Source organism: Clarias gariepinus, chromosome 6, assembly GCF_024256425.1.
Source record: "Clarias gariepinus isolate MV-2021 ecotype Netherlands chromosome 6, CGAR_prim_01v2, whole genome shotgun sequence".
Lineage (NCBI taxonomy): Eukaryota > Metazoa > Chordata > Actinopteri > Siluriformes > Clariidae > Clarias > Clarias gariepinus.
The window spans coordinates 25,687,804-25,707,401 of NC_071105.1; the positions used below are offsets into that span (position 1 = coordinate 25,687,804).

General features: G+C 36.1%; 1 protein-coding gene across 2 annotated transcripts in view; it reads right to left on the bottom strand.

The window, feature by feature from the left end:
• Positions 1-255: 255 nt before the first annotated feature.
• camkva (CaM kinase-like vesicle-associated a) overlaps positions 256-19,598 on the bottom strand; it is a 42,657-nt gene continuing 23,314 nt past the window's right edge. For both annotated transcript variants that reach the window (XM_053499003.1, XM_053499002.1), the window contains exons 2-11: positions 11,368-11,509; positions 11,134-11,265; positions 10,874-10,948; positions 6,796-6,934; positions 6,479-6,599; positions 6,089-6,164; positions 3,034-3,170; positions 2,842-2,920; positions 2,638-2,725; positions 256-2,542 (exon numbers count right to left, since the gene is read on the bottom strand). In XM_053499003.1, the coding sequence (XP_053354978.1) occupies positions 2,276-2,542; positions 2,638-2,725; positions 2,842-2,920; positions 3,034-3,170; positions 6,089-6,164; positions 6,479-6,599; positions 6,796-6,934; positions 10,874-10,948; positions 11,134-11,265; positions 11,368-11,462 (1,209 nt within the window). In that variant the 5' untranslated portion in view covers positions 11,463-11,509 and the 3' untranslated portion in view covers positions 256-2,275. The remainder of the gene's footprint in view (positions 2,543-2,637; positions 2,726-2,841; positions 2,921-3,033; positions 3,171-6,088; positions 6,165-6,478; positions 6,600-6,795; positions 6,935-10,873; positions 10,949-11,133; positions 11,266-11,367; positions 11,510-19,598) is intronic.

Below are 19,598 nucleotides of genomic sequence, written 5' to 3' on the forward strand. Positions count from 1 at the left end.
TACTTGGAAGGATGTCAGCTTAAATCCCATTGTCACGTTTGGGTATACTGTATGAGTAAATGACCCCTCAATTTTATAATCATATTGTAGTCAGCTTTGGGTTAAAGCATCAGACAAATAAAACAATGTAAAATTCATACATTACGGAGAAATCTGAATTGTTTGAGGTTAAAATTCAGTGTTTTGCTGCATCTAACCAAATCTTTCTCTCTCTTTCAGCTGAAATAACAAAACAGAACTGTATGGATAGCCTAAGTAAGGTCTTTATTACTAGATTAATAGAGATGCAATTCAAACACAAACATGATACTTATAAGAATGAGTTTGTTGTTGAAAGTGTGTTCGTTACTGCACTACTTGATACATTAACAGAGTGTTGACTCACCAAAGACTGAAACATGTAAAACTAATATATAATCAAATAAAAAGTAAACTACCAAATTAAATTAGTGACTACTTTAAATGGTGTGAGCAAGTGTTATGCAGCTTTTAAAAAAATATTTATTAAATAAAACAAATTAATTGTTGAATACAATAATGTCCTAGGATATGACTAAAATAGAACACTGAGCATGAAACAATTATGTAAATTGGTCAACAATCTGTATGAGATATGGCAAGTGGTCCTCCACATCACCAGCATGGCAGTTTCACAGTATCACAGCAATAGAGATATTGCTCAGTTTGTACTGCACATTAAACAGAATCCATTAACAACCTACTGATGGACTTCTTTAAAAAAATAACTACACAATGACTATTGTATTTATTATATAATGCATTTCTTTTTAGGAAATGCAGTACATACATCTATCACATCTACACAACAAACATACAATGTACGGTCAAATTCAATCAAACCAGGTATTAAGTCAATGTGTTGACTATTCGATTCAAGTGTAAATGGTGGTGAAAACACCAATTATGTCAAAGATGATGTAAACTACTGAACTAGTATTTACGAGCTTTTTAGCCAGCAAACATTCTGCTAATAAGTCCAATGATGTCCTTTAGCTATTTGGAAAATGTCTTAAATTTGAGCAATTAATAGTAAAAGCTTGATTGAATTTGGCATTTTAACCTCGTAAGAAAATATAAAATACATGTGAGGACAAAGATTTATGTTTACAGGATAGCTTCATTACAAAACATCAAGATCAATAAAGGACACATGCACATATTTTTATTATTAAGCAACCATCTCTTCTGAGAGATAACTAACCAACTTGAAAGCTTAAAGTAAGACATACAGAAGGTTTATGGCACATAAAATGGGTGTCATTTATCTATCGTTTAGTAAATGTGTTTAAACAATTTCTAACAGATTTACAAAAATGTATTAATGCTGATTTTTTTTTCATGGATTTCACATTAATAACACATTCTTGTACGTGTTCTTGTAATTGTTTTATGAATATCTTTATTTAAATCCAGTCTGAAAAATCGTGCCCAATAAGTGCAATTGCCACAAAGACAGAGAAAGGCATCGACATGGGATGAACAGAGTAAAAGGCATTTGTACAGCAAGAATTAGCACAGAATGCTGACACTTAACAGCGCAGTATCAAGGATTTGTCATGTTTACGCATAAAAGACATTTAATCGTTAAATGAGAGTAATTACTACACGTCACTGTAACCCGGTATTATTTCTATAGCGGTTTTGGATTTTGAGTACTCGACAGTAAAAGGTGATTTGCTCTCAAACATTGGCAGAAAAGCTATATAGAAATACGCAAATTCTCATTCAAACAAAAAACACAACTTAAGGTCAGACACAAGTTTTACATTAATTGTAAAGTGAAATTCCATTTTTCAACAACATACTAACATCATGATTGATAAATGTTATGCAGTTAGGCATATTAACTGCTTAATTTTCCTTCCTATTTTGTATGTTTATTTGTTTTTTTAATTATTTCTTCATTAGACTACATTATAAATCTAAATACAGGACGCAAAATGCAATTTTATTTTGCTTTTATTTTATTCACAAACTGTTCCTCAAAACTTTTAGACTGTACTTAAGACATGAACTAACGTGAACTAATGCTCCATTTTAAATTTAATGCCTTTGTCGATTTGTGTTACTCGAAACAGTTTGTAAGTAGCTTTGTACAATTTAAAAGCATACAAATGTGGAAGGATATGGGTGAGGAAATGAAACTAGTATGAGTAAATGGCTCTCAACAAGTTACTGTAGGTACACTTGACCAGTGATTTTCACTACATCTTCCATTCTAAAATGAGTGTGTTTGCTTTTGTGTACACCCACATTAGCCATTTTGCTCTTCTCGAGTCTCCACACTAAGCTGAAGAGGAGCAGGAATCTCTCCATTACATCGTGCCGGAGCCTCTCCTGCTCTAATTTGCTGAAGCTCAAGGGTACTGCCGGGAGGTTCAGGGGTTGCAGCCATGGCAACAGGTGTGCTGCTCGAGATCACTGATCCTGCCGATGCTCCTAGTGCTGGACTCGAAGCTCCAGAGTCACTCTGATCTGGAGCTCGGAGTCTCTTCATTAAAGTGGTCACACGGACTGCTTTCTGTATGGAAGAAATCAGGACATACCATTTGTGTGAAATGGTGGAAAAAATTAAAGGAATCAGACAAGCATTTATTGGCAACATGATTGTCTCACCTTCCATTTTGCTTTAGCAAAATTTTTTTCAATCTGAGCACACACACCGTCTTTAATATTCTTGTCCGAAGCAGCATTACCAGATATCCTGAATAATGAATGTATTGAAAGACATGTACGTTTCTTCAGAGACATAAAATATTTTCAAATTGTAGTAATGGGGTGAAATTCAAACAGCATTAGATATCTTAAGAAAGTTCTCACCACTCATGGCCGATTGCCTCCTGGGCAGTCAGTCTTTGGTCTTGATCCACTTCCATTAAAGATGCAACTAGGCTTTTAGCTAGAACGCAGAAAGATATATTTAACAGGACAAGGCAAACCCTTCAGGTAGGATAAGTGGGGGGGAAAGTAAAACTAAAGTAAACTTTTCCAAATATTGGTGTGTCCCCTTACCAGAGTCTGAGATATCATCCCAGTAGGGTGAGTCAAACTCATAGTCTCCTGATAGAATTTTCCGGAACATGTTTTTGTCATGGCTGTCATCATCATCATCATCTGCCTCATCATAAAAAGGAGGGTTTCCTGACAGTCTGGAAAAAAAAAAAAAACTCAATGCATATTTTAACATTTTTATGAAGTGCCTCATCATGAGACGGATTTTCTTCTGATAGACTGATAAAGTTATGCTGCTATAGTTAATCCTGCCGGAGTCTCTGCTTGCACTTTACACTAAATATACATTCACATTATACATTATGTGACTGCGACCATACCTAACTGTTATGTCTCCTCTTTTGCTCTCCCCTCTTCTGTTCTCTCTCCCTTTCTCTCTCTCTTTCCTATCTCCCCTCTCTCTGTTGAGCTACACATGTCGTTCCTGAGCTGCCAGTGATCCAGACTCCCTTGGCCCTCCAGACCTGTCTGACCCATTCTGGTGCCCCGCTTCTGGTTGGAGATCTTATCACATGGATGCCCCGTGTGTCTCTTTGGAATGCGTCTGTGGTCTGGGGATGGTTTCACTTTTCCATAAAGACGGTTCTGGCCTCGACTGGTGTTGACAGCTTTTTTCTCTGAGGACTTGACTTGGCTGCGGTTGCTCGATAGTTCAAGATTGCAATTGTCTCCAATAACTACCTGGACTTCAAATTTATATAATTAACATCAAGTGTTATAGCTGAACTGCCTGCCACCTAACACACTGTATAAATGCAAATCAATTCCTGCTTTCCGTTTCACCTAAGTGAGGATGGGTTCCCTGTTGAGTCTGGGTACTCTCAAGGTTTCCTCCTATTACCATCTCAGGGAGTTTTTCTTTGCCACTGTCGCCCGCGGCTTGCTCACCAGGGACAATCTGCTCATCTTGATTCATGCACACTTACATTCCATAGAGACTTAAATAATTCTTTTGATTGTGTAAAGCTGCTTTGCGACAATGACAATTGTTAATAGCACTATACAAATAAAATTGAATTGAATAAAACTACCTGGAAAAGAAACTACCTTAAGAAATATTGAATAGGCACAACCATGCCATGTTTAGTTTAATCTTATAGTTGTGAGAGCAATACTGCTGTTATACAACTGTTCCATAAATTAATAAATTAATAGCAACTAGTGCTTACAAACTTTCCCTCAGGTACTCTTTAAAATGGTAAAATTCCTTATAGGAAGTGACATTTTTGACACAACATCGCTAAATGTTCTGTTTATTTTTCCTCCACTTGTGGAAATAGATCCTAAAAAAGCCATACTTACTTTAAGGTGTATCAGCTAGCTCACCAGATAAATCCCATTGATTTGCACAACTGCCTGGCCAAAAAAGTTACACACTTTAAAGTTTCATTCAATTACTTTTAGCTTTGATTACAGCACACAATATGGTGACCAGTACAAAGTGTGAAAATGATCGCTTCTGCTCCCAGAACCACTCTTTCACAATTTGAGTCCTGGATTATTTCTATGCCATCAGGGAATAAAAACTACCTTCATGTGATACCCATGACTTTATTTTATTGCCACATAGACTTGCTGAGCCAAGACCTAAACTGAAGCAACCGCAGTGCAGTGGCCACTATACATGATGGGTGGATGGTGCACCCCTTATTGATCTTTTTCCATTGCTCTTAGTCCAATCTTTTTGCTTTCTAGCGAACTGAACCATTTTTTCTCCTAATTAGCGATATTAATAAGGGTTTCTCTTGTGGCCAACAGCTGTTCAAATCTTAACTTTAGGACTGCACACCTAATACAATTGTATAATAGTTCTCCTAATACATGTCTCCTTATAAATATTTCTTTTAAAGCAACATCTTTTTAACAGCATGGTTCTAGTTGAAAAAATTCAAGCTATCAATCTTACTTTTTAACTGTAAGTAATATAATAATATTATATAAATAAATTAGTATTTTAGCCTTTATTTTAGCATTAATCCAGTTTCAATAATTGAAAAATCTAAGGTGTATTCTTTACCTGACACAGCCCAATCATTTGACCCTTCTTAAATGGTGATGTATTTGACGAGGCAGTGTATATTTCTGTTAAAGGTGTTTCTAGTGAAACTTGTGTCTTTTTTTTCCTTTTCATCCTCAACTAATGAGCTTTGATATTTTAAAAGTTAGACTGTATTCCTGAATATAAAAAGGATCATTTGTCATGTCCACTGATGATATCAATAACACTATTATTGTAACAAACTTTAACTAAGCAGTGGGGTTTTACCTGGTGAACACAGACAAGCAGAGTGATAAACACAGTACGATTATACTACACATAGGCACTCTTGGAACATTGCTTGACCAATGAATTAAATCGAACTGGAATTAACATTTAATGCATTTCGATAGATTACATTATAAAGAATATCCAATTCAATTCAGTTTTATTTATATAGCGTTTTTAACAATGTTCATACACACCATGTAAAAATACACAAAAAGACTTAAAATAGATGGAACAAAACAAAGAAGATGCAATAACATATACTCACAGCACATCTTGACAGTAGTGAACTCCATGGATGATGTAAAGTGACCAACACAGAACATGCTCTGAGAACTTCCAGTTATTGCTGTGAGTGTCTTCCGAAAGCGTGTGATCTCAAAACAGATCCCCTTAAAGATCTTACAGATACTCAGGAAAATGTTCCAGTAACATAAACACAAAGTCTGGAAGTACTGTACAATTATAAGTAACTTTTCTCCTCAGAAAGTCCAATTATAAACAGAAATGCTGTTGGGTCACATTCTTATTTGGTTTAGTGCATAACAGAACAACCGTGTTGCATCTTATATTGTAAGTCCTCACTGACATTGTTTCTCTACACTATTTAACTGTGTTGTTTTAGCCTGGAAGAACCTTGATTATTGAACTATTCTTAATGGTGGCCAGAGAATTACAGACACACACACACAATGACATAATGAAGTTATGCACACAGACAAGATAAATAAATTAAACAAACATGTGGGTATTTTTAGGGAACACACTAAGAAACTGATTCTCACTGACAGGATGTACATGACCACTCCGATGGCCCAGCAGTCCACTGGTCTGCCGTATCGCTGTCTGCCGACTACCTCTGGAGCTGAGCAAATCAAACACATAAGACTAGAATGAGCAAACAGCTGTATATGCACTGTTGCTTGCTTATGAAAACATGCATCTGTAAGTATAAGCAGATCAATAAACAAAGCAGATGTAATAAAGTCTGATGATGCATATATTGTACAAAATGTAAAGGAAGTTAACATGCAACACAACAAGGAAGGTACCGCATGAGGGTTTTCTTTTTTAAACAATATTGTGAGGAAAACTGTAAAGAAAGATTGTGTAGTAAAAGTGACAATAACAGCAATCAGGTACATAATTACAGCTGCCTTGCATATGAAAATTTTTTACCAAGGTATTCAGGAGTACCACAAGGCTCTTTAATGAGACCATTCTCCAGTTTGGCCAGATGAAAATCACTAATGACGATTTTAGAGTGCTTCAGACGATTGTAATAAACAAGGTTTTCCAACTAAAAGGGAGAAGAGAAAATGGTACAAAGTTGTCAGAGAAGAATAACCATGTTGTATGCATTAATATTATAAAATACATAATGTAATGATCCTAAACAATTTATTGATTTGATAGTCAATCTTTTTATCTGTATGGATGTCTAGCTAGTCAAATACCACTTTTAGCCACTTGGTGGGAGTAAAGCAGCATGTTACCTTCAGGTTCCTGTGCACAATGCGGAGAGAGTGAAGATAAGCCACAGCCTCAAGCACTTGTCTTATAACATTGCTAGTGTCACGTTCCGAGTAGTAGCCCTGGTCTAAGATCCAGTCAAACACCTCTCTGCCTGTGGCTCTAAAGCAGATGAAGGGAAATTGCACCTTTAAAAAAAAACACTTTCTTATACGACCTAACAGTCTGCCTTATAAAAAGTATTAAAAAGTCTTTTTCACAATGGTTATCAAAACATCAGCCAGTAAACAGACATTATATTCAGTTTTATTTTGCATAATTATGGACAGCGTGTTCCAACAAAGCCTTTTCCAACACTTTAATAGTGACAAAGTGAAAAATGGATTTAAGAATTATTAAAGTTCTGTTTCATAAATCCTAACCCACAGCACCAATCGGTATCAACCGGATACCTTTTTGTTTGTACGCCCTGGGGTGCCGAGACACATGATGTAATATTTGATATAAATACTATTGTCATCCGGCTATCTTTTCCATTTCTGGTTCTTGCCTCATGCACCTGTCAGAATTCATGTGAACCCTGGTGCTATCTGTGACTAGAAAATTGTGACTATGGTTAGAGCTACAGGTAACCTGTCCTCTAAACTTGGCAGTAGGCTTCTAACATCTCCTTTCATCATCATGGCTGTGGTGAGTGCATGTCATACTTTTTGGAGCTATTCAAAACTTACGACTACTAGATTGAGTTGACATCATTATTAGCTTGCTAGCATAACGGGCTATTACTCCTGCGCTCTCGAAGAGTTAGCTACAAACTGTTCTGGTGCACAGTACAGGTCTCACCTTCCTTCACTTGGTATGACAGTCATTAGGCACTATGAAATTTTCACATCTCCTGTTTTTTGGTAAATTATAGGATGTGAATATGTGGCACGAGCATTGCTGAGCCACCCTTTCTTACCATATGCGTGCTTCCTAGTACTGAATTTGCAATGTTATTTAGACACCTCGAACAGCAGAATCCCCCAAAAGCACCTTCCTTTGTATTCAGTCCAAAAACCCCCAAAGTTTTCTCACCATCAGGCCTGTGGGCTCAATTACACTATGAGCTTAACTACTGTACACTAGTAGTTGTACTGAATCTTGTTCATCAAAATGATCAATGATGATGATGAGAATCGCTCAGTTTTGTTTCCTGTGTACTGCACTGCATAGTGTCTATGGGAGTCACGTGACAAAAGAACATACTGTACAATTCAGACCAAAGACTTAAAGGTAACTACTCATTTCTGTTTCCTGTACATAACCTATGAAGGTTTTCCATCCAGTAGAAAATGAACGAATCACTCTCCGAAACTACTCATTCTGAGTCATGTCAAAGACACATTCAAAAAGAACGGTTCATTCATGAATGACCCATCATCATCTCTCCACTAGGATGTTTTCCCTCTATCCGCAGGAAATTGCCCAGCATTCACACCCTCAACATTCCTGAGTAGGTCTACAGGTCCTGTGGATACTGTATATTCTGCCACCTTTTTATGTGTTTTTCATCCTATAAGACACACTTGTCCTGATTGCCTACAATATTAGATCAGCCTTGCTGTAAACCACTTTGCATCCTACTGATTAATGAGCCATGAGGCACTCATGCAGTATGTATTATCAATGTCTTATTTCCCTGGATGCAAGTTATGTGTCTATAGTTCTACCACAGCATAAGAATGCCCCGCCTTGAGAATTTTCGCCTTAAGAACTGAAATTTTGCAAGAAATGCATGTGAGCGACCAAGCTTTCCAGTCGCGCGTATTTTAAGTTGCGTCCATGTCCGGTTGCTAATAAAAACTTTTTTTGCATTTGGTGCAAGATTTAGTAAGGACATACAAAGAATCCCATGGATCCCAAGAAAGCCACCTTCAGTTTTGTTTTTAAAGCAGCCGGAAGGGGAAGCATAAATTATGGTTAAGTGAGGTTTAATGTTTATTTATTTAATATTTTACATAATCTATGTGACTGTTCTAAATGTTTTGATTGTTTTTATATAGAAAAATATGATAATAGTGTAAAAATTGGCTGAAATGGATTATCTGGGTTAACATTGTTTCTCATAGGAAAATGAATTATCTGACAATGATAATTTGCGATGCGAAATTTCCTCTTAAGAACTCGTCTCCAGGACAGACTAAATTCATTTTGCCTAGGTACCACTGTATTGTCTTGACATCAACCATTGTAGAGAAGCAGTCTCAGGTTTGGCCTCTCTATTGCCAATGTGAGACACTTCTGCCATATTTACGCCTTGAAGCAGAGCAGAATCTGACCAGATTATAAAATCTTGCTATTTGTAAATGTTGTGTCCAGCAAGATCTAAGTTTCTAGACCCATGGATGGTCTGGCTTTAGACCCATTTAGCAAAAAATCTTTGAGCCTGGAACTGAAGCTGCATGCAGAAGTAGCTTATGCCCTTTAACACAGTGCTCTTTAAAGCTCAAAAGCTGATTCTTTTTCCTGTTTTTCAGTCTGACAGTGAACCAGCTGACCCAAAGTGTTCAGCTTCGGCTACATCCTGAAATGAATCCGAATGGGTCTCATTCAGCTTGTATGCACCACTACTAATCTTCAAACACCATTAAAATGATGGCACCACAAATTTAATAGAATGCTTGTATGCAGTCCATAGCAAAGAATACTTCCTTCCAAAAAATGTCAATCAGAATTATTTTTTTTCCTCTGGGCCAGAGTGTAAAGTCTAGAAGAGAGTTATCAGTGGTTTTGAACTTCTGCCATACCATGCCCAAACTCTGTGCTGTGTGCCTTAGCTAACATGATGGTTTGGTCTAGACCACATGCTTGCATCACTTGCATAACTTGCATTGCATCACTGGTGGTTTCACTAAAAGAAGCTCTATATTCAGACATGCACTGCCCAAGAACTAAATGCAGATGCTGTGACGATATTCTGGTGAGGTTTTACAACACTGTCACATGAAGACAACTAGTTAGCCCTTGCATTGTAATTAGAGTATTAGAGTCACTTATTGGACAACCATGCTGGGCAGAAGTTGACTGTCCACTGGCACAAGACTAACCTCACTGTACACTCTACACACCTCTGGCTCTACCATTAATTCTGCTCACCTCGCACATAATTTATCAATCAGGCCACAGAGCTCTTCTTGCGGTCCCAAAGTGTATAACATAACATTGGTTTCCACTGCTGCTCTTACTACTGCTCTGAAATCTTCGGCAGGTTTCTACCCAAAAAGGTCAATCGTACAAATTGACAAAAACATTTGCCTTTCTAGGCCAAAGCTATTAGAACGCAATGTGGAAGTTGGGGACTTTGACCCAGCAGTCCAGAGGATACTCTTGACAGCAAGACACCTAAATGCAATGAAGTTTCTATGTGCTTGGTGCAAATTAATCCAGCACCAGTTTCTAGGTTTCTGGCCTTCCTGCAGAGATTGCTAGACAGAAAACGGATCATATCTCTGTTTCTCATGGTATCTCATGGTATATGGTATTGCAGTGGTTCCCAGAACCATATATTACATTTTAGAAGGCTCTTGAACTTGCCAGAGATTGCAATTGCACACTTCTAAACACGTACCAAAGAATGTACAGCAGCAACCTTTAAATTTTGAGATGAAGTAATGCAAGAGTAATAAAGCAGATTTTTTTATGATATAAGAGCGTTTCTATTTCAATTTCAAATTAGCATCAGCTTCACTTCCCGTAGGCCAATTGGGTTGAAATGAAGCCTATAGGTTACCTCAAGCTCAGCCAAATACAACTGTGAAAAACCCATTACAATTGGTTTAGTAGTTTTTACGTAATCTGTGTACAAAAGTGACACAAAAATTGTGTTCTATTATTTATCTAATGTCCCCCCAAATTTTTTTGCAAATCTCTTCAATGTACAGACATGCCAACAATTTTTTTTATAGACAGTATATATATAAAACTATATGTAGTTATATTTACAGTATATATAACATCACTTCATATCGAAGTGAGTTAAATCAGAATTCATAATGTCTGTCCACACACACACACACACACACACACACACACACACACACACATACACACCACACTCACAGTTCCAAGAAGAGGAAGTACTCTTTTCTTGTCTCAAAGACATCGACCAGCTGGAGGATGTTATGATGCTTCACCCTGTGAGGATAAGAGAGGAGGAGACAGTTTGTGCCTGTGAGACAGGAAGCAGAAGAAAAAGTTCTCCAACGAGCCATTCACTTGTGGGAAAAAAAAAAATCCTCCAGTATGGCTACTTAGAAATAAAGCAGAGACACATAAAGTATTCATGGGTTTCCAATGACTCTGAAACAATAACAACTTACATTTTCAAGATAAGAATCTCATTCTTCGCAGCCTTTCGTACTTTCCTCCCATCCTTCTTTAGGAATTTTTTGCAGGTGTACATTTTCTGTGTGTTCTTATCTTTTGCCCGAAAAATCTCGCAAAACTCCTCCCTGTTTTTGTAGAGGAGAAAAAGTCATACATCAAGCATAAATGGCAAAATTATCACAAACGGAAGAACATAGATACGAGTGCAGAGGTTGAGTTATGCTTACGATCTGACCATCTGCCCGAGGTCATATTTGTCAGTGACCTCGTTGGGACTGTTATAATCCTTCTTCTCTCCGAAAATTAAACAGCCAAATGGCATGGCTGCGTCGACCCCCAGACAGAAGATGAAAAGTAGGTTATATTTTCCTATAAAAACAAACGCAGAAACTGATGAATTTCCTTAAAGATGAATTTACTTAAAAACACAACAATTACACAATAAAAGGGATATGTTCAACTTATTCTGAGAGAAAGACTGGACAGACAAAATCAAATCATGGTACAGATAAGCACATCCAATGGTCTTACTACATGCTTACTTGTAATGACTTAAGATCTCATGAATATTAAGCAGGAATAATATCACAGGTTCTTTTTATACATAATGTCCAAAACACTACACAGTATTATAGCATGGATATGTAATATTAAAATAGTAGAATAAAACCACAGGATGCCCTTCCGGAACTATAGGGCTCTAGATGCCGACTGAAATGGTCGCCAATGTGTCTAATGTTTATATCTTGCAATTAGTTTTTTTCCTAAAAAAAAAAAAAAAAAACTGAAAAACCCCTTTCTAAATAAATAAAAATAAATAACAGTTGTAAAAGTACAGCATGGTTGTGTTCAATAAAAACAAAAAAATTCTGACATATTCTCTACCCATCCAACCTTTTTAAAAAAAAAAACATCCAACTTTACTTCAGATTGCATTGATACAGACTTGGCCACTAAGAGTTCCAAGACAGACTTACAGTTGTCAGTAATTATTTATCATTATACACACAGATACTGCTGTTCCAAAGTATATAGCATGACCCTGGTTTCCATTCCATCTTACTAGTTCTCTAAAAATCATTGCCCAAAAAGGTCCATTGTCCTAACTGACAAAAACATTTAGCACTCTTTCACCAAATCTATGAGAAGTGATAGGATACTTGAAAGCGAGACACCTAAATGCAATGAAGTTTGTGCTGATTGCAAATGTGCAGTCCCTTATTCTAGCTTAAGTTTCATTTCTCAGCTTTCTGCAGAGATTGCTAGACATGAAGTAAATCATGTCTCTGTTTAAGGTATATATGGGGGTTACTGCAGTGGTTCCCAGAACCATGAATTACACCTTTTTAAAATAAAATTCATAAAATTGGCCCAGGCCCTATGTTTAATTAAACATGCTCTCAGAGACTCTCACGTGTAGGATCTCACCCTTGCACTGGAGTCCCATAGGACTTGGTCACAGTACATTGAGAGGTTGCAACATTTCCATGAGACTGGACTGGAGTAAGTAGCATATTTACTCTGTGTTAAATAGCAGCCCTAGACAGTACTAAACTTCGTTATCTTTAAAGAACCAACTGAATTGCTTCAATACCATTGAGTAGAATGGTATTGTACCAGCTTCATCACTCGAAACCAGCCAGACTCAGTCAGTATTCATTCATCATTATCATATACTGATATATCATAAACTAAATCAATTTCTTGTACCCGCAGCTCCTGTTTAAATCAGCGTGGCTACATGAGCCTGGCTACATTTTGAAAATATTTGATGTGGCCCCTAAATATTTGGTATTTAGGAATCAAAGTCCCCCAAAAATTTGTGTGAAGTTTGTGTAAAGCCTTGAGAACACAAAAAAGCCACACACTTACTGTAGGTCGCAAATATACCAAAATCAGACTCATACTGCATACAACTGGTGCGCAAATTACAGGGGGGAAATTTTTTTTCTTTTTTAATTCAATGTTATGGTTTTTCTTTTACCCACAATCCCAATAAAGTGCACAGGTTTTTCTAAACTGTGGGTTTTATAGGAAATCAGTTTGTTGAGTCAGTTTTGTGACACTTTACATTCTACATTAGATAGCCTAAGCAAGGTACAACATTACTGCACCAAGAAGGATGCACCACTGTAAGAATTAGAGACATCTTCTATCTAATACATTAATCATAATGTATTCTAATGTTCACTTTCGCCATGTCATATCTTTACCACAAAATATTTTTTTTAAGTCTTAATTTACTTGACTATTGCTAGGGAAGAATTATAAACATTACCATTACCCATAAAAAAAAAAAAAAATTAATGTTGAAGAGAAATATCCGGATTAGACAATTAAATAAAACAATCTAAAGGAAATTCAACATATAGCCATTAGTTTGCCCATCCTGCTGCATTTATTTTAACACACTATGTTTCTTTTTCTCTTGTGAATGAAAATATTGGAAGCCATGGGAAAAAATAGTAGCGCCTCCGCACATCCTAATTCAATCCCTCTTGATAACAACCAATGTGATTCCCTTTCGTTGACCAGCGTAGTAAAATCATGTCTTTGCCCTCAGGATTTGGGAAGTTGCTATACAAAAAAAGGACCAACATAGTGCACCAACACACTCCATCTGTTTGTACAATGTCTATGTAGAACTACTTTGGCACAACCTGATGCTTATGCATTCTGTTGCTTTAAGTGGCTGCTGAGTCTTGCGATATAAAGTTACACAACTATAGACATATTCTTAAAAAAATAAAAATAAAACATGGTATCAGTTTGTGGAGGACATGATGAGGTTTAAAGGAATTTTGAATTGCTATTTCCTGCACTTTTAAGCTAGCTACAAGCCAAATGTAATGCAGATCTCTAATGCCATTATTCATAATAATAATAATAAAAAGGCTTGTGACTTAGCTGAATTTTGGAAATATGATGATCCCGATGATGCTTGAATTTCTCTGTATTAAATATCTTGAATACAATTTAAACATTGTCTTATACTGCATAATTTATGAAACGTAAGTGAACTGCTGCACCAGTAGAAACACAACATACCCAGACGCTCAACATACCCAGAAACAAGATACTATGAGGGGCTTTGAAATAAAACTGGGATAAAATTTTAAACTCGTGAAAGAAGGCAAAAAAACGACTGGCATTTAAAGAAGACTTCAAGCTCAATACAGTAAAGAGACTCTTATTAACTCTGCAGTCAAACATTTGGCCATATGTTCATGAGTGACAATACTGGTTGAGGTTGCTGGAACTCCTTGCAATCATTTCCCTGAACATTCAGCAAGTGGAACGCCAGATAACTTGTTGCTAACTTGTGGAAGAGAGGCATCTGTCTGTGAGAACTGCACACACAATTTTTCAAACGCAACATACTACAGGAATTCAGCAGGAGTTTTTGCCACATTCCACAAACAGGCCTGACCTCGCTCCCAGTCAGATCCCGGCTCCTCTGTACTGAGGAAACTTTCTACATTCATTGATTGTGAGTGAATTAAGACAAGAATTATATTGAAAAATAAATAGAGTTTTTGATCTCATAATTGTGTTTTCTTATTCTGTACAGCCAAAAGTCCAGGTTTTACTTGAAAGCCCCTTATATTTAGCATCACTTAAATATAATGGGTTTGATGTTTTATAATTAGTTTTTCCTTTAAATAATTATATGATAAAAAATATACTGGGATACAGCAATCCTGGTAGCGAGCTGACAGTCCAAGTGTGTGTGTGTGTGTGTGTGTGTGTGTGTGTGTGTGTGTGTGTGTGTGTGTGCGTATGTGTGTGAGCATGGATGAGTCAGTCATGACAGTATCATTGTAAACAACGCTCTCAATCCCTAATAAAGCACAAGTTGCTACACAACAGGGATTTGATCAATGTGAGTTGAGATGTGATCCGAAGCATCTGCTATTTCTGTTGTATACTGGTTTATGATTTATTGGCTTGCTACCTTTTTTTTTTAAATTGCACTTGGAAATTGTGACAGTCCTAGGAAAAATGCAATGTGTAAGTACTGTTTATTAAAGCTTTCAGGTTCTCAGTGCATTGTTGGTCACCAGTGGAGGAGAGAGTACCTCAGAGAGGGTAACCTCAATGATCATTGACCAATAAACTGGCAGTACATACTTACTCCTCACTTATTCTAACAAGGTACTTGTAATTCTAACAAGGTTTAATTAACTTTATATGGTAGTATAGTTTTTAATTTGAAAAGAGAATTATATATTAATTTCAAGCTTCCATTTGTCTAACCGAATTACCATACCTATAACTCATTAATGACTTGTTAATGTTAAGCTGCTGGCTAATCATAGGTGTCATCCAGCTCATATATACAGAACAGATGTGAGCAGTCAGTATTCAGCACTGAATACAGTATGTGGCAGCTGGCTGTACATGTATCACGTATGTATGAGCTGGCTTCACACCTCTAGATTAGATACTGCAGTGTAAGTTGGGGGACTGAGACAGCAGGTGGCAACAGGCAGCAACTAGGGAGATAATTGGACTGATGAGATCTGGTAAAAAAAACAAAAACAAAAAAAAGCCTAAATAAACAAAAAACAAATAATAAAAAAATCCCTGAAGACGGAACTCTCTGCCTGACTTATTAATACAGAGAAATACAATTTTACAAGGTTGAGTATCTTATGCCTTGTTTACACTCAGTTGTATCTTCATTAGCCATATACAGTACATGTACACTCCCTGTTCGGTAATCAGAGAGACAATCACAGATGAGAAATCGAAACAGTAGATCAGGTAATGATTAAATTTTTTTTCTTAAAACGACTCTAGAGCAATACAATTCACTTATACCACTCCAGTGCTGTTGAAAATATTAAGCAATCCCAGTAAAAAATATTCAGTTTGGAGTTTCTAATTAATATTTATTGGATGCAGATGTTTGTTAACTTTGAGCAAGTAGCTTATTCATAGTCAATTTTAATATAAATTATTATAAAGTAAATTATATCGCTTTTACTTAATATTTTAATTTCACTTAAGGTAGATATCTAATTACTTGTAAAAATTCTGTCCAGCGGCAAATACCAAAATATGGTTTAAAATAACCCGCAGGAAGAATAAACATTGATATCTCTATTCATCTTTGAAGGTTCAGTTTTCATAGTCTACTTTCCATTTTTTTGGTCATTCTGTGTCACACTTTCATTTGTGGTTGCTAAGGATTGTGATAGCTTATAGGTACCTTACCGTGTGTTTCTGTGTCTTCCAGTATACTATGTGTATACACAGTAAAGTATCATGTTGGTTGGCTCTGTTGAGTGACGCATATAGCCACGCCCACCTCAAGGGAAAAAAACGCTATATTCGTCCAATAATTCGCTAGATGCTGTGGCATAATTTGGCCCATAACGGCTTATAACTTCCCTTCTACTCAACATTTTGATTTTATTTAAGGCGCAGTACCTAACTACTGGCAAAGTTACATTAAATTCTGGCAAAATTTTATTTTAATCATACATTCACTAATAGACAGAAATCTTTCTGAGACTGGTTTTATGTTATTTTATGTATACTGTATATAAAATATCGTTATTTCAAGGCGTACATACACCTTGAATTTACACACAGAATGTCTCTAGACTTTGTACTTACAAATATATTGTAAAAAAATATGTATGCATAAGCCTAAAAATATACCTTAAAGAATGACATTTTTGAACACCACAAATTTATAACATTATTACATTGATGTAAAGCTCTTGTTTGACTATTATCACTTAGAGAATGTAAGAAGTAATTAGGTTTTTGCAGTACCGTGGACCATTTCCCCATTTCTCTTTTTCCCCAGGAGTCCCACTGATGGACTCACAATTTCACAATCCCCCATATATTTTAATGGGATTCGTTGGATAGGCCATGTAAGGCCTACTTAAGTTATTTTGGCTTTATGTTTGGAGTCATTGTTTTGTATGAAAAATCCATCTTCTTCCCAGATTCAGATTCTTGGATGATAAGATTAAATTCTCCTCTAATATGTCCCAGGACATTACTGCTTCCATGTTTCATTCAATGATGTGTAAAATGCCTCAATTCTGTTTGCAGGGAAGCATCTTCCATGATATTGTTGGTGTGAAAAATGATGATTGAGTTTGATTTTTGTTTCATCTGACCAGAATATATTTTCTCAAAAGTGTTCTGATGTGTCTAAAAGCTTTTGGGCATGTAACTGTTTTTTATTTTAGCAAAAGAAGTATGTAAGCCATGTAGGTATGAAGATGTTCATTGATGAAGTATGATCATCTTCATTTATGCTAAAAATAATCGGAACCTAAAATTTGCTCAACTAAATGTTTGGCAGAAGATTTTCTCATTGAAAATTCTTATTTGTTAAATATGCCGATATGTACATGATGAACAATTATTATGCAATCTGTATGTTTTTATACTTAACTCAGAAGACTACAACTTGTTCTGTGTAATACTACAATTAGGTCATACATTTGAAATTATTATACCACATTCCTTTAAACAAGATAAAAACATCTTCATTATTAATGCTTGTCTATGTTTATTAGCTTTTTTTTTTATCTTTAGAGGTATAAGAAGTGCAACTTTAAAAAGACTATTTTACAACAATGGTATAATTCAGATAGAAATATGCATATTCTCATAATGACATGGTTTTATTAGAACAAACCATTCAAGTGATTAATAATGCCAAGCCAGATACAATCCGGATATTCACAAGGATTATACTGATTCTGTAGGACATACACTACATTTTTTCATTTGTTGTGATGTATTTTTGTGTTTAGTATTGCTGTAATCTGTGTTACTCTTCTGTGACTTTATGTTTCATAAAATAATAACTAGAGTAATGGATCAGAAGAATCCATTACAGTATATGTTATTGTTTGAGCCTGCTTGATGTTAACACGACTGTATTATTTCTTTCATCTAAGATGAATCATTTGTTTTTCTTACACTCCAAGATAATAAAAGCAGAAAAAGTAGGTATAATGGTATAAGTGAATAAGTAACATCTTTCTATTTTTCAATGCTTATAATATTTAACACTATTTAAATAAGGCAACGCTTTGTAAGAACCCTGTCCCATTTTGTTGCATCATGTAATCTGAGACGCTATCTTAAGACAAGCAAGTTTCAGTAAACACAGCATAAAATATTTAAAATGTTTTTTGCCCCCCAAATTTAGCATTATATAAAATAGTGCATATTGCAACTAGTTGGAGTAAACAAAAAGACTGTTGAAGTCTAGAACGTTGAAGTCACTCGCCAGACCAAGTCCAGCATTTTACTAAGCACAACTACTGTACTAGACATTTCAGCAAAGCACTGTACCTCAGCATATAATAGTCATAAATATAAGAAACCTATATGATTGTAGCTGCTATGGTCCTCTCTAATGGTGCAGGTTCATTTTAATAAAACTATATGTAACTTGTGTTATGTCATTTGTTTTCCAAAGATGTTGTACATTTTTGTTACATCACAAATATTGCAAGTGCAAAAGCGTTCAGGAAAGTTCAAACGTAGACTAAACATACATGATCTCAGACCTGTTAGTACTGAAGAAACTGTAAACTACAGACCAAAATCTTGGGTTGAAAGGACTTTTCAGGGTATTGTTTAAAGTTTTTTGACCCACTACCACATGAGGGACGGATTCAAACTGTGTCAAGTGTCAGACTGTGGAGCCTGTATCACCACCCACTTCTGCATATTTATGTACAATATGACACCATCATGTTATTGTCTGGTCTAACCAGATGATAGTGTTCTTTCGGGACAAGGAGGACAGGGTGCAAGACAAAAGAGCTGTTAGAAATGCTTAATAATTAGTGTGCTACAAGCACAGCAGGAGACCTTGCACAGCTGAGACAAAGCGTTTGAAAATATCTCAGCCAGGCTTTTTTGCAGTCAAGGACACAACAATTGAATACAACATACAGTACTACAGGGGTTGAAGCTTGATCCTCTTTTACACGGATTACAGTATATCCGAAACTCTTGGCATAGTGTTAGCGGCAACAAGAAGTTTTATAGTACTTTAGAGGCAGACTTATACTGTAGGTGCGAGAGCAGACACTTCTGTGGGACGTTGGTTTAAATTTCAAAACATGAGCAAAATGATTAAATCTGACCTTTGATGATTGTAGTACATCTGTGAGACTGTTTCTGCTTCACATAAACATGCTAAATGATTAATGAAGTCTTGCCCACTTAAACATAATCTCTTGACACAAGACTACATCATATTATATCAGTCTTGCCTGTTATCAGGCTCAAGCCAATACAGAATACCACCAGGAACGGAGCAATAGAGAATTGTGTATGTGTATATACAGTATACAGTATATGGTACAGTTGCCAGTATATATTGTCAACCCCCCCTCCCCACCTCCTCTCCTCTCTTGTCTTCCTTGCACCATTCTTTTCAAAGGTAAATTGCAGGTTCATTTGT